The sequence below is a fragment of the Notothenia rossii genome (genome assembly GCF_949606895.1).
Source record: "Notothenia rossii genome assembly, chromosome: 5".
Taxonomy (NCBI): domain Eukaryota; kingdom Metazoa; phylum Chordata; class Actinopteri; order Perciformes; family Nototheniidae; genus Notothenia; species Notothenia rossii.
In genome coordinates this window covers 78,146,099-78,159,832 of record NC_136903.1, presented here as the reverse complement: position 1 = coordinate 78,159,832, position 13,734 = coordinate 78,146,099, and the positions used below count along the sequence as shown (strand labels likewise).

Here is a 13,734-nt window from a genome sequence, read left to right as displayed (position 1 = left end):
AGGGTTTTTTTGTTTGAGTTTTGGTTTCAAAGGATAGATGTAGAGATAGGCCTGGTTTTGTTATGCTTGTTTCTTTTGTTTGGCACAATCCTTTGACTCCTCCTCCTCCTCCTCCTCACCAACAGTGTGTTTCAATTATATGTCTGTTCGGATCTGGGTTTACACATAATAAACCTTTTGTCAACTGTTACGCTGACTCCCTCATTTTTATTGGTTGTATGTTATTGTCTCCAGGTCCCCTAGACTTTAGTGGGGACGTAACAAACATCTTGACTCATTCGTTGTGATCACAAAAATCACCTAAACACTGAATTTAAATAAGGAATCAGAACGGATGTCTCTAATAATATTCACAATTGTATCACTGCTTTTCTTTTCATAAGATCTCGCTTTTATTTCACCTTTTTCTCAAATACACTTCTCTAAATGTGGCCACAACTGTTGAAAATAAACAACAGTTTGATGTCATCCCATGTAGTAAACGAGATGCATTCTGTATCATGGTTACACGTTTAAAGATAAATGTCAACATCATCATACTAAGGGACTGTATGAAAATGATTGGAGGGAATCAGAGTAGAGAGTTGAACTGCCACTATGCACTTGGACAGGCTCTATGATTTCTGTACTAACATCTTTCAAATATCTGATTGAAGGAGGTTGTTACCAGCAGATCTTTGCTTTGTTTTGTCTGGTTCCAAATAAATCCTGACCCTTTGACAGTCACAGTCAACGGGTAAAATTGGAGGTCAAGTGTATGTGGGCTTGTGTGTGAATGCAGCAAACTAGCGATTTTGTCTTTATTTTGTTTACCCCAAGTATACTATTTTGAGATATTAAGTATTGAAAGGTATTGAGTCGAGGGAGGCACAAAGACAATATTATGAATAGAGGGGAGAGCTTTGCTTTTTTAAAAACATTAATACGAAGATTTTGTTCCTACTTCCATGTAAGCACTGAGCATTTAGTTTGTTAAAGTAGGCCTAACAGTAACTGAGTAGACTTTGAACCCTAGACTTTCATGTTGTGCTGTTATCTTGATGTTTGACAGAAAAGTAGGATGCCATTGTAGATTCATATTTTAGATAATAAAAGTAAAAATGTTGTCTTTTATTCATGCACATTCCAAACAGTGATTCAGCTTTTTGTATCAAAACCCTTTAATTGTTTCTCTCCTTGCCTTGAAACCGTTGCTCTCTGTTAAGACACATCCAGTCATAACATACCTGATCTTAACCAGCACATTAAAAGCCTTAAAGAAACGGATATTAACACTGGTAACATTAAAACAGTCATGCCCTATCGGACAGTTGTTATGAATGATAGCTTTGCATTAAGTACTGTCATTGATAGAATGATACTATTTAGATCATCCCACGTTGACTAAGCCACTGTCTGATAACATGTCTTAGAGTAGTTTCAGTTTAGAGGCCTGAGTCAAGTCAGGAGTCTTGTGATTTTGAGATTAGAGTATCACGTACATACATTAAAATGTTATTAACCCTAAAAATACCCCCTCTGGCTCTGTCCCAGTGAAGAAGCTGACATATATAAAAGCTAAACACTGTTAATGCAGGGCTGCTCTTTTTAACCCTGTGTTACTTCTGTTTTAGACTAAGTGTGAGTGAGTGAGATTGCTTTTGCATACTTGTGTATGTGAGTGTGCACCGGTGCATATACCATAAGGATGAGGCTTGAGAGTAAGGCCGGCTAGTTACAGTTACGGTAAGTAAAGACACAGCAGGGCTGCTGCTGGTAAGTGACGTATATGGGTCACGTTTGAGGTTAGTGCATCAGCCTGTTGAGTTTACATATTTTAGTGGTTCCCCACATATAGACAGCAGAACAGCAGGATGTGATGTTTTCAGTGCTCTGCTATTTACCCAGTCCTCATAAATGGCACATTAGCAGCTGAATTATCTTTTAAAGAAAGAATCAAAAGAGTAATACATTGTCAACAAGTCATTTATTCTATTGCAATGCAAAACAATCTCAGTCATAATAAATACAAAATAAATATAACAGTTTATAACATTATTGTTCGTAACTTCATATAATGTATGACGCAATATGGTCTTAAAACAGAAACTTGTCCTCAGGACAAAAGAAGAAGTCTAAAAAAAGAAAAGAAAATCTGCATCTCTGTAAATACAATATTACATTCAATAAATGGGCAAGGGTCAATGGCTGTCAAGCGCACAGTAAGTTTAGGGTCAGCAGTTCTTCAAACAGTGGCTACTCCATTTCTGTGCCGTTTAGAAGCCAGATAGGACTCAATGTAGTTGAACAGTAGATCCAGCTCCCCCATGGCTTTATAAGGACCTTTACTATTCATCTGCAAACAAACACATGGCTCTGTTGGTTAAAATGAAAGGCACACAAACAGGAACTTTGTCTTTTTAAGAAATGTGTTTTCAAAATTCAACCTGATAAGTGAACACTCACCTGTGTGTAAGTAGAGTTTAGGTTTTTGATGTCAAACTGTTTCTTGCAGGCAAAGTAATTTCTCTGGAAGAGGAAAAATAATCGACTTTCATTAGACGCTCATGTCCAGAATACATCCCCCCTCCCTCCAACAGACGCACAGAATATAACACTTTCGTCAGGATGATGCCTTCAGTTCTCTTTCCTTTTTCAAGAATGTGAGGATGCACAGCTTTGCACGATGCTGCAGTTGAGGAATGACTGACTAATACTATATTATGATCTGTCCTTTGCCATTCTTCCTCTTTCTTTCATTTTCAGCCATTTGCCTTGTGTCAAAAAACACTGGGAATATTGCTGGAGCTTTTTGGATTTAGTCCAGACCAGGAAGATGGTTTAGATTGTTTGGCTGTAGACATGGACCACATTTTTAACTAGTTGAGGGACAGCTAATCACGTGTATTCCGGAATACATTACAGCTTGGTTGCTTTTTGTAATGGAAACAGAAACTTGGACTTGCACTTTAAGAGCAACAATGGCCATAATGGCCCACTTGTGCATATGTAACTCTTGAGTAGCCACAGTGCAATAATTGAAATGCATTTTTCCATTTTATAAAATAATTTAAGGTTAGAGTTATAATGTTAGGTCTTCATACTTAAACTAAAACCTGTTTCTTACTAAGCATTTGAAACAGTCGTCTCCGCATGGCGAACTAAATACTTTTACTAAGATAAAAGGCGTCCTATGCCCGCACTCGGTGCATATAACACCTTGTCATGTAGGAGGAATAACACGCGAGTCAGGTACTCACACATGTGATGATATCTCTCTTGAGCTGGTCGAAGATGAGCTGGATGGACTCAATGGGAGGCTTTAATTCCTTGATCTCATCGGTCACTCCCGCCATTGCAGTTGGCAGCACCGTGCTCAGGTAAAAGTCCAGGATGCTGTTCATGGCGTGGCAGGCAAATGGGCTCTGTAGGAGGGAGGAAAAGCCCTCGTTAAATTATGCCGCTTAACTCTTTACTGGCGTGCACGTGTCTTGCCTTGAAATGGTAAGCTCTGGTTTATTTTATGATAGCTTTTCATTGAGAAGCAGCGGCTCTTTACCATATTAAATGCTGAGTTAATGCTGAAACTTACTTTGAAAGAGTCCTCGACGCTCTGGTCTAGCAGCGCTGTGTCCAAGTCATCGTTTGCTTCCTGTAAACAGAACAAGGTTGCGTTCAGTGACAGAGGAGAGAGAGTGCTGCATCACCTGCAGACCGTCAGCACTACATGCTGCTCTCACTAATGTCAGAGTAAATGTTGAGCTGCTACTCACATAGAAGTCTCTGATCAGGGAGTAGTCCTCTCTGAGCTTCTTTAGCCGGACTGGAAATCCCTCCACGAAATGACAGCACTGGTTGTTACAAATGGGACTGCAGCAGACAGTGTTGAGGAGGGACCAGAGGAGCAGGAGGGACAGCAGGAGAGACTGAGGAGCCATGGTGAGGATCCGGCTGCTGGGGCTTCTGGAGGCAAAGATGATGGAGTGAAGATGCTGCTGGATCAAGCTTCCTCACTTATGTGAGGCAAAATCTTTTGAAGAGCTCTGAAGAGAAAGGTGCACATATTTGGGCTCATCTCTTGTTTGAATTTATAGCCAAAATAGGAGGGGAGGAGACTGACTGGAAGAGAAATGGCTAAACGTGCATGAAGGGAAATTTTCTAAGAATCCATTTCAGTCTCACATAGGAAGGACAAAGGAAAAAAATCTGACAAAGCATTTTGAGAATTTTGATATCACATATTTTTGCTTCCCTTATTCATTTTATATTTTTAAATATAATTTTTGTTTACACAACTGTATTATTATTATTATTATTATTATTATTATTATTATTATTATTATTATATTATTCAATTTACTCTAATTAGTTTCATCATCAGTGTATATAGTATACAGTATATATATACATATATCAATATAGATACTTAGGTGCCTGCAAATCTGGTCAAAATGGCATCAGATTATCATATACTATTTCATGTATTCACAATAACGTATCCCCCCACAAATAGAAATGATATTAGTTTGTTGTTTAAGTTGATGACGCGGTGGATTCCCTCTGTTCGTCAGATGAGCCATATGATCTACACGAGTGAGGTCATGTGACGTCACTCATTGTAGTTTTTTTCCTGAAGTCATGTAATTATGTCCCTTAGGTGAGGTTTACATATATGTATATATAACTATAGAATATAAACTAAATAGAGAAGTCATTTTGGAACACTTAGAGGTGTTTCCCTTTACTTTAGTACTTTTTCTGTTGTACGGAATTCCCATTTATCCATAACTACCCTTCCGCTGTCTGTCCACTTTGCACTTTATCTGATTCTATCTCTGTTGGGCAACATTGGCCTTTTGCAAAGCAATGAGACACAATTATCGATGATTTGTCACTGTTCAAGTTAAAGTCATTTACCGGGTAATGTTGTTCTTTGAATAATTAGTCATAAAGATCACACTGTGCTTCATCACATTTGATCATTCTCTTCTTTTAGTTGAAAAGTCTCAAACCATTATACGAGTTTAAGTCCCTGAAAGGCCTAAATAAAATAACTTATGAATGAAAAACAGTAAAATTGTCTTGTCATCATGAAACCAGAATTCAACCTCATCCTCCTAAAGTTCTTTACAACATCATTCCTCCGCCATCTTTGCCCAAATCATGTTTCTTTGTGCGGCTGCTGGATATGCAATATCGAGAATTGTTATCAAACAGTATTGAAGGTTATCTTTAAACGTCTATGATCGTTTCAGGTGCACACATTTCTTCCATCGCTTAGAATATACTGACAAATCACCCAACACAGATTCTAGATTTAGAGGGAGGGTTTGATAATAATGTCACAATGAAAAACAATTAATTTGATTATTAAAGACAAAAAGCTACATATTTACCGTAAAAATACACTTGGCAGTCAATAATTAGGTGTTTTTACAGAAATGAATAATAAATATATTGGAAAAATGTATATGTTTTACTTAATTCAGCCAGGTAAAGTCTCATTAAGACTAAATTACCTTTTAATGGATGGCAGCATCAAACCAAAAGTGACTACGAAACATAAAAAGGCTAAGACTTTTGTGACGAAGATGTATACAATCTGAAAAGAAACAGAGATGGGGAAGGTTTTGGATTTAAAGGAGAACAAGTTCAGGAAACAATTGTCCAATAATTTTCAGATAACACCATTAATTGCAAAATCCAAGTAACATCCTAAAAAAATTTTTTGCGAAAATATGCAGAAAATGTGGTTATTGTACTTGCAAATACAATTACAGAGGCCCAACCGAAAAATGCTAGCTTGTGTATCGCTAGATTTATTTAAATTACACGATATTCTGTAAATTGCTCAAAATTGCTCAAAATGTACACCTTATATATTCAAATACATATAACAAAACTAATAAATGGACATATTTAACATATAAAAGTCAAATTGTTTAATTATCATGAGTCAGCGGACAGTCATTTACCTTTATGGGAAACCCCTCTTGCTTTTGCACTGACTCTGTCCTTCTCTGTGTGTGTGTGTGTGTGTGTGTGTGTGTGTGTGTGTGTGTGTGTGTGTGTGTGTGTGTGTGTGTGTGTGTGTGTGTGTGTGTGTGTGTGTGTGTGTGTGTGTGTGTGTGTGTGTGTGTGTGTGTGTGTGTGTGTGTGTGTGTGTGTGTGTGTGTGTACTCTGCATATTGCCATGTGATTTCATGACTTCTGTTGGTTAGTAGTTGAGATGCTTCTGCCCAGTCTTCAGTTGTGACATGATGTGCGTGTGAGAGCTAGTCTGCGATAAAGTCAAACATATTTTTTTGCATAACTCATGTACAGCTTTTAGTCTGCGCACTTCTTCCCTGTACACAACTCATAATTAAACCCAGCATGATGTGTCCAGAGAAACTGCTGATAAACCGACGTCACGCTCAAACATTTTTCACAGAATTAGGGAGTCATGAAAGTGAAAATATTTCATGTTTATTTGTGCTGCAATGTTTCGAGTATTACCAATCATTGCCCGCAATGGGAGTCAATAAATAATAACCTGAAAGATGGATGAGTGGGTTTTACGGGAATGGTGCAAAGAATGAGAATATATTATGAAATGTAAGTAGGTGTGTGTTTTATTTTAATTTTAATGTATGCTTTTCTAATGAAGCAATTATGCTGAAATTAATTGTACCATTTTAGGTAATCCTTAACAAAATGTATTGATCCACTGGAGGCTTCATGTCAGCCAGTAAATGATCAGTGTACACTCAAACCAGATATAAGAGCCAGCGATATTTGTTGCACTGCTGATTCTGATCAGTGGGGCAAAAGCTGAATCATTCAAACCTTATCTTACATAATTCACTCTTCCGATTGCTGAGTAACAGTCACAGGAACATTGTCTGCTGTGGTGACGATCTTGCCACGGCCCCTTACCTACTAGTTTCTGATGTTGCCACTAACCGGTGATCTGAGTCTGCAGTCAGCAATTACTGTTGCACATTACCTGACGTGCTGATATCATATCCAGTCAATTCAGCCCCTGATGGAACATGCATCACAGTGGAACGCCAGACTACATTGATTTGAAATAAATACATTTGAAGAATTGTAGCCATTTGCATGACCCTCTTAGCTTTGAGTCTTTGAGTCTTTGCACACTACATGATCTTCACGATGTAGCGTAGTTTTGTTTTCGTCACGTTTCTTTTATTTTACTGTGCATATTAGTTGCCTGCATAGTGTTGTATATGTGCATTTAGGGGAAATCTATCAGTTTTTACAAAATAGATTCACCACATTACTCTTTCACTTTCACTCTGGTCGACTCTGTATGTGTGTAGCATTCAACCCTCAGAAGTCTTTCTGTTTTTGTTTTTGTCAAGCAATGATTGTAATGCAAACATAAATAATAGTAGTAGTGTGCTAAAGGGTTTATAGTTATATAATAAGGCTACAAAAAAAAAATGACTCTATGATACATGTGTCAACGTCAAAGACTCCAATCCAACTGCACAATTTCGTATTTCTAAGTGGGTGTTGTATGACAGCTAATATGTGGGTGGGCCAGGTGCCAATTAAGAGGATTGTGTGCAATGGGAAGGAAGCTTGGAAATTCATCTATGTTTCTTGTGAGATTTCCTATGAATTCTTTAGTCATTTTGACTTCCTTATTGCATCACCCTCAGGGTCAATGTGAGCTTCCGCCCTGTTGCGTATTACTTCAAAAGAGCTGAGCATGCAACATTAGGTGGATGTCTTGCTGTAACCTGAAAATGAAAAAGCTCTGACCTGCTGAGCAAGCCTCTTTCTGGGAGGAGATGAAACTTCGAAATTCCCACAGTACCCGTTATTCAGCTTGACCCGGATATTCTCAGTACATCAGATTTAATCGACCTAAACTCCAGATTTACCCGGTGATGGATTGGCTGCAGTGTGATGCTTCCAAAAGTACGACACCCAATTTTCCATACTGTAATTGTGCACAGTTGGGTGGAAATGCGTAAGCACATGCGTACATGGCTATTTGCATAATGTACCTGAAATGGTGTTAACCGCACTTATGTAAGCACTGCTCATTGTGACAGCTCACATTTTCCCATGGTGTTCAATCATGTAAGTGCTGAATTAGTGAAAGTAAAAAAATAACACTGTTTCCTAATGCAATTTGAGTGATGATTCACAGTTTCATTGATCTTTGGTTGGATGTGAAGCCAGATAGTGGCTATTAAGAGGTCAGAAAGGGATATGTAATCATTGAGTTGAATCACCGTGCTTCTGCTGCTGATGCTGCAGCAGTGTTGCATCAACTCACCTGTAAAGGATAAAGTAATGTTCACTCTTACCACAAGAGGGAAGTAATGTGGAGCTATCATTACTTGTGATTCGCTCTTTGTCGATCTACTGGAGGTATTTAAAGCTCCTCTATTATACTCTTTTTCATCAATATGTTATAGTTCTCAGTTATACACAAAACATGTATCTGAAGTGTTTGGCTCGAAATACTTCAGAAGTTTAAAAAAGTGCTCTTTTTTGTTGACTCACTAGCACCCTCTGCAGTCCACTTTAATGCTGTCTATATCTATCTATCTATCTATCTATCTATCTATCTATCTATCTATCTATCTATCTATCTATCTATCTATCTATCTATCTATCTATCTATCTATCTATCTATCTATCTATCTATCTATCTATCTATCTATCTATCTATCCATATAGTAATGCAGAGCAGACATCTTGTCTTTGTCTTGAAAGAAAACGTAACTCAGTAGATAAGATTATATTTTTTTATTGAAGACTTAATAAAACCAATGTTTAAATGAAAAAATAGCACATTATTTCATAATCATGCATAATAACCTTGCAGCACAGTAGAAGCACACATACAATACCTTAACAGCTCTATATACAAAATACATTTAAATTCACATACATTAATGTTCACGTTACATTAATGTAAAATATAAATATTGTATAAAAAACGGTCCACATCTCAGTGGCTGACATAGACTTTAAGTTAATTCAAGTACAACATAGAGAAATGTACAATGGCAAAAAAAGTGCATTTTGGTGTTAGCGTGGGGATTCATCAACTCTCTGGGACGTCAGTGTGGATTTTGCTGAGCTTCTATCTGATTATGCTCGTGTTTTCAGGACGAGTCCCTCCATCCACTCCAGCACAGTGTCCAGTTCTCCCACAGCCTTCTTCGCCGCCTGGCTTATTTCCAGCTGTTCAATGGAAAGAGAGAAAGCAGAGAGCGAACCGTGGATTTAGTGATAAGTATTAATGTATAGAATTTTACATTTTGTTTGTATGGAGTTGGGTCTTTCATATTTTGTATGAACTCATTTAATTAATTAATCTGCATTGATCATCTTAGTAAAATGAACCTTTCTTATTTTTCCACGCACGCACACCTATTGCTGTATACCATGACATGCTTCAAGGAAAATGCATAAAAAGTTTCTTATAAATCCTCGATATTGCATAAATTGTTTTCAAAAATGAAAAGATCTTGCCATAACATTTGAAACCTCTTGAGCTTAACTAAAAGTTATAGAATATTTGAGACCCAATCACAGCATTTAGGTCTAACTCTGCAGTCTACTGTTCAAATATTATAGTAATAGTGTCTTAATACTTTCAGTATATTACATACCTTGATAAACTCAGCATGCACAGTGTCAATTTTTCTCTGCGTGTCCTCGACACATTGGCAATGCTGCAAAAAACAAAGCATCATTGTTAGTCATTAAATTAATTCAATCCTTTTAATGTATTTCATCATTGAAGTTGTTGAAAAGCTAACGTACACATTTATGTATCTCTCTTCTGATGCTGACAAAGGAGTTGGCCAGAGCGCTGGTGTGGCGCTGCTGCTGGGGCTGAGAAGAGGCGTAGTTACCGAACACTCTCTCCACGTAGAAACGCAGCACGAGACGCAGCAAACAGCACTTCTGTCCGTCCTGATAGAGACACATAAAGATCACAGCAGCTGTTAATACTCATATACTGTCTCTAAAGCCTTTATCAGTCTGTGGCTCAGGGCAGAGAAATACTTGTAAAACCGGAAATTAGGATAGAAAGAACTGCATGGTTAAAGACCCACCTGAACTTGTTTCATCAACGATTTGCTCAGAAGTCTTACTCCGATCTCACTGTCTCCTTCTATCTGTAATGCAAATATCACAAAGAATAAGAGACAATCTCTCTCCACTTAAAGGTGTCATCAAAAATCAGGTGAGGTAAAGTGAAAGCCCCTCTGCATTTCAAGCTGCATATATCAGCTGCATCTGTTCATTTATATTATTCATTTTGAGCTAGGGGTTTTAAGAGCGGGTGGGTGTTTGTGAATTAAACTCACCGCATTAGATCGGATGTCAGTGTAATGGGTTCGCAGCTCGGTTGTGTGAACACTGACAGAGCAGCTGTTCAGGTTGAGGGTCCGGCTCTCCACAGGTTCACTCAGACAGCTGAGCAGGAGGAGCAGGCAGAGAGAGCGGGCGAGCAGCATCTTCATCATTCTGATTGTCTGGAGGGGGAGCTAACAGAGACATTTTGTTCGTTAAAATCACCTCCAGGTAAATTACTGGTTGGGATCAAGTATAATTGATTATTCTGTTCAAAATGTTTACATCAGTAAAGTAATCAGCAAACAAATTCATCACAACTTCCGGTAACACTTTATATTAAGGTATTTTATTAGTCATTATAAAACACTTATTAATGCCTTATATCGTATAGTAATGAAACGTAAAATGGCATTTAACTGTCAAGGTATTTTGCTGGTGAGAGATTTGAGTTGCTTAAGCGTGTCGAAGCTAGTAAGCCTGCTATTGGATTAGTTTTAGATAGGCGCAACATGTTTCATATGCAGACCTTATTTTCCTGTTCCATGTTAAAATAAACAATTTTCAGTGGTACCGCTGAGACAGAGTAGTGTTTTTGGTCATGGAAAATTAGGTAAAGGTCATGGAGAATCATTGCAAATCATTGGTGAAAAAGTGTATGAACCCTGGAGTGTGTATGTGTACATTTGTGAAAAAAATCCTGAGCACAAGCAGGGAATATTACTGCACAAGCACGGAATATTACTGCCAAAAGTTACGTGACTGGCAGTAATATTCCCCCGTGGTTGTGCTCAGGATTTTCTCACAAATGTAATATTCCGTAACTTGAGAAGAAAAAGTGTTGTACTTGTAAAACCTATGCTGAAATGTAATGTGTTTGTTTGATAGATACGTTTTTTTATTTGCAAAACTAAATGCATTAGTTTGTAGATGTTTTTTTGTATTTGCAAACCACTCTGTGTTTGTTAGTGAATCACTAGGCATTTGTAAAACTTGTTTAGTTTGTTTGTGGAGTTATGGCAGGAAATTAGCTCCATACATATTGGTTATGAACAAGACTTCACTTTAAAATAGGGAACATATTCTTAGATAGAAATACATAATTAGAGTCAAACTACTAGCTTATTGGTTATGAACAAGACTTCACTTTAAAATAGGGAACATAATTATTCTTAGATAGAAATACCTAATTTTGAGTTATTTAGACACAATTAACACTTATAGTTTCATGTCTTGTTACATAAGAATAGATCATATTTGTTAAGTGTTATGATGGGAGAATTACTATTCTTGTAGTACTACTGCCTTATTTGGCCCATATTGAGCAGAGCATATTAAGACCAAAACTCATGTACAACAACTTCCTTACTTGCAATAAATAAGCACTAATTAGGGTTATTGAGGAAAACCTCTTAACTTATGGCTTAGTACTTGTAGAATATGGTCATATAGAATAAGGCATTAATAAGTGTTTTATAATGACTAATCAAGAGTCAATATACTGCTAATATGCATGTTAATTAACAACTAGTTGACGGTTAATTTGTGTACCTTAATATAAAGTGTTACCCAACTTCCTTAAGCCCAAGGTGATGGATAATTCTTGTTTTGTGTTTTGTCTGATGCTGATTTTACAGTTAAAAAAAAGATATAACAAATATAAAAACGCCACAAATCCATACATTTAAGAAGAAAAAAATTGTCATTTTTGTTGTATGATAGCAAATAAATGATACAAATATTTTTCTAATATTTCAGCACTTTAGTAAAGCATTCATGTAACTATTCAGTGTACATTAAATGCATGTGAAATACACCTTAAAGTTACATGGTATACTATTAGCATACAATCTCTCATCTATTCATCCTTTGGAGTTCAGGTACCCTCGGGCAACACCATCACCAGCACCCTGTGTTTCAGACTCACCTGTGTGTGTGTTTCTCAGAGGAAGAGTCCTGGGAGTGAGGTGCCTCTGTGACTCCATCCTGTCTCCTCTTATAGTGGAGTGAGGGGGATTTTTTAGCAGGTACAGCACAGGTTGAACACACAAACGGACAAATTGGTTTACAGGATGAGGAAGTATGTTGCAATTAAAGGAACTGATGGCTCAATACCTGTTTGGAAGAAAGGTTAAGGAACCATTTCCTCCTCCCTGATGTGTGATCATTGTAGAGGAACACATCAGTGATGCAATAGTTGAATGAGCAATTCAGAATTTCCGAGTGTCGTCATTACTCTGCAGCTTTTAATTATTCGGCTGTATAAAAGTACACACAGCATAATTTGGGTAAATCTCAAAATCTTTTAAAATGTGTTCATCTTTTAATTAAGGGTGCAAGATGGGTGGAATTTGCACCAAACAGCTTTTTTGACCTCATAGACCTCTGACTGATCACCATGTCTGCTCTCAAATGTAGATACATGTTCCGCTACTGAATGTTTAACCTCCTTCAGTACGGTGTCAGACATACTTCTACTCGTTTTCCTCGAGGAGCACACGCCTGTCAGACAAGTCCTGATCAGAAACACCTACCGGACCTGCTTACCTGCTTATCTGAGGCCTGTTCAATTTCCTTGCATAATGATGTGCAGGGAACTCCAATTCAAGACAGGACTAACCACTGTTCAAGGAAACCACTGTTCATGGAAAATATATTAATATAATAGCAAAAGGAAGTGAAAAAATTCCAGTCTAAATACGACAGGTGCATGTCAGAGCAATGTTAAAATGTTAAAAATAGCTACCAGCTCTTCCCCACTCAGGAATGCTTAGTGCTTTTTTCTAACCACTAGAGGTTGACACAAAGCTTTTTTAAACTCTTCTAATTATCCATATCCCAAGTGTCAGCACTGCTTTAACAGCTGTTGAGTACCTCACCTAGTGGTCTAAGGTATTTCTGTGATACACTTTTACTACCTCAAAACAAAGTACATTTCTTTCAGATTGAGTCACAGTGGCTCTTTACAGTCCAAATGTATTGCTGTTATAAAAAAGCAACAGAAACATGTTTGAACTAAGCTCTGAACTAAGTAACAACAACTCTTCCAGGATAGTAGAGTACAGTAATCCTTTAACCACCCCTTATTGGATGATGACCCCAACGTTGGGAACCATTTTGTTTAGCTTATAATGTCATCTAACTAAGTTGTAATATGCTTTTCAATATATTTGATTGATTCATTTGTTAAGTATGTAGGTGTCCTGCACCATTTGGCCATTAATCCAAATGGGAATAAAACATATTGGGCATCTATAGCAATTAGGGTTTCCACATGAGCAATTTTAAAATACAAAAGGAACATTATGTATGCCATAATTATGCAGTCTCTGTATTTACCTGCTTTATTCCAAGTTTGACGACCACTGCTTTTACCTTAACCATAAAATGAAGAAGAACATACTCATTTTGTATCACTAA

The 13,734-nt window shown here is 37.3% G+C and overlaps 2 protein-coding genes across 2 annotated transcripts; both read right to left on the bottom strand.

Moving 5' to 3' along the window:
- Positions 1-1,949: 1,949 nt before the first annotated feature.
- Positions 1,950-4,019, bottom strand: il10 (interleukin 10). Its single transcript, XM_079685841.1, has 5 exons — positions 3,753-4,019; positions 3,572-3,631; positions 3,240-3,404; positions 2,446-2,508; positions 1,950-2,335 (listed from the first exon to the last, which is right to left on the bottom strand). The coding sequence occupies exons 1-5, from the start codon at positions 3,915-3,917 to the stop codon at positions 2,225-2,227; spliced, it is 564 nt and encodes a 187-aa protein (XP_079541967.1). The 5' UTR covers positions 3,918-4,019; the 3' UTR covers positions 1,950-2,224.
- Positions 4,020-8,832: 4,813 nt separating this feature from the next.
- Positions 8,833-10,484, bottom strand: il19l (interleukin 19 like; the record flags this gene model as incomplete). Its single annotated transcript, XM_079685842.1, has 5 exons — positions 8,833-9,192; positions 9,624-9,686; positions 9,778-9,930; positions 10,074-10,136; positions 10,329-10,484. 5 exons carry the CDS (start codon positions 10,482-10,484, stop codon positions 9,100-9,102), a joined length of 528 nt encoding a protein of 175 aa, XP_079541968.1. The 3' UTR covers positions 8,833-9,099.
- Between the last annotated feature and the right edge of the window lie 3,250 nt (positions 10,485-13,734).

Coding starts and splice junctions, on each gene's coding strand:
- il10 (XM_079685841.1), bottom strand. CDS start 3,917: ATGGCTCCTCAGTCTCTCCTGCTGTCCCTCCTGCTCCTCTGGTCCCTC. Junction 3,405..3,571: donor GCGTCGAGGACTCTTTCAAA/GTAAGTTTCAGC, acceptor TCCCTCCTACAG/AGCCCATTTGCCTGCCACGC. Junction 2,509..3,239: donor AGAGAGATATCATCACATGT/GTGAGTACCTGA, acceptor TTCCTCTTCCAG/AGAAATTACTTTGCCTGCAA.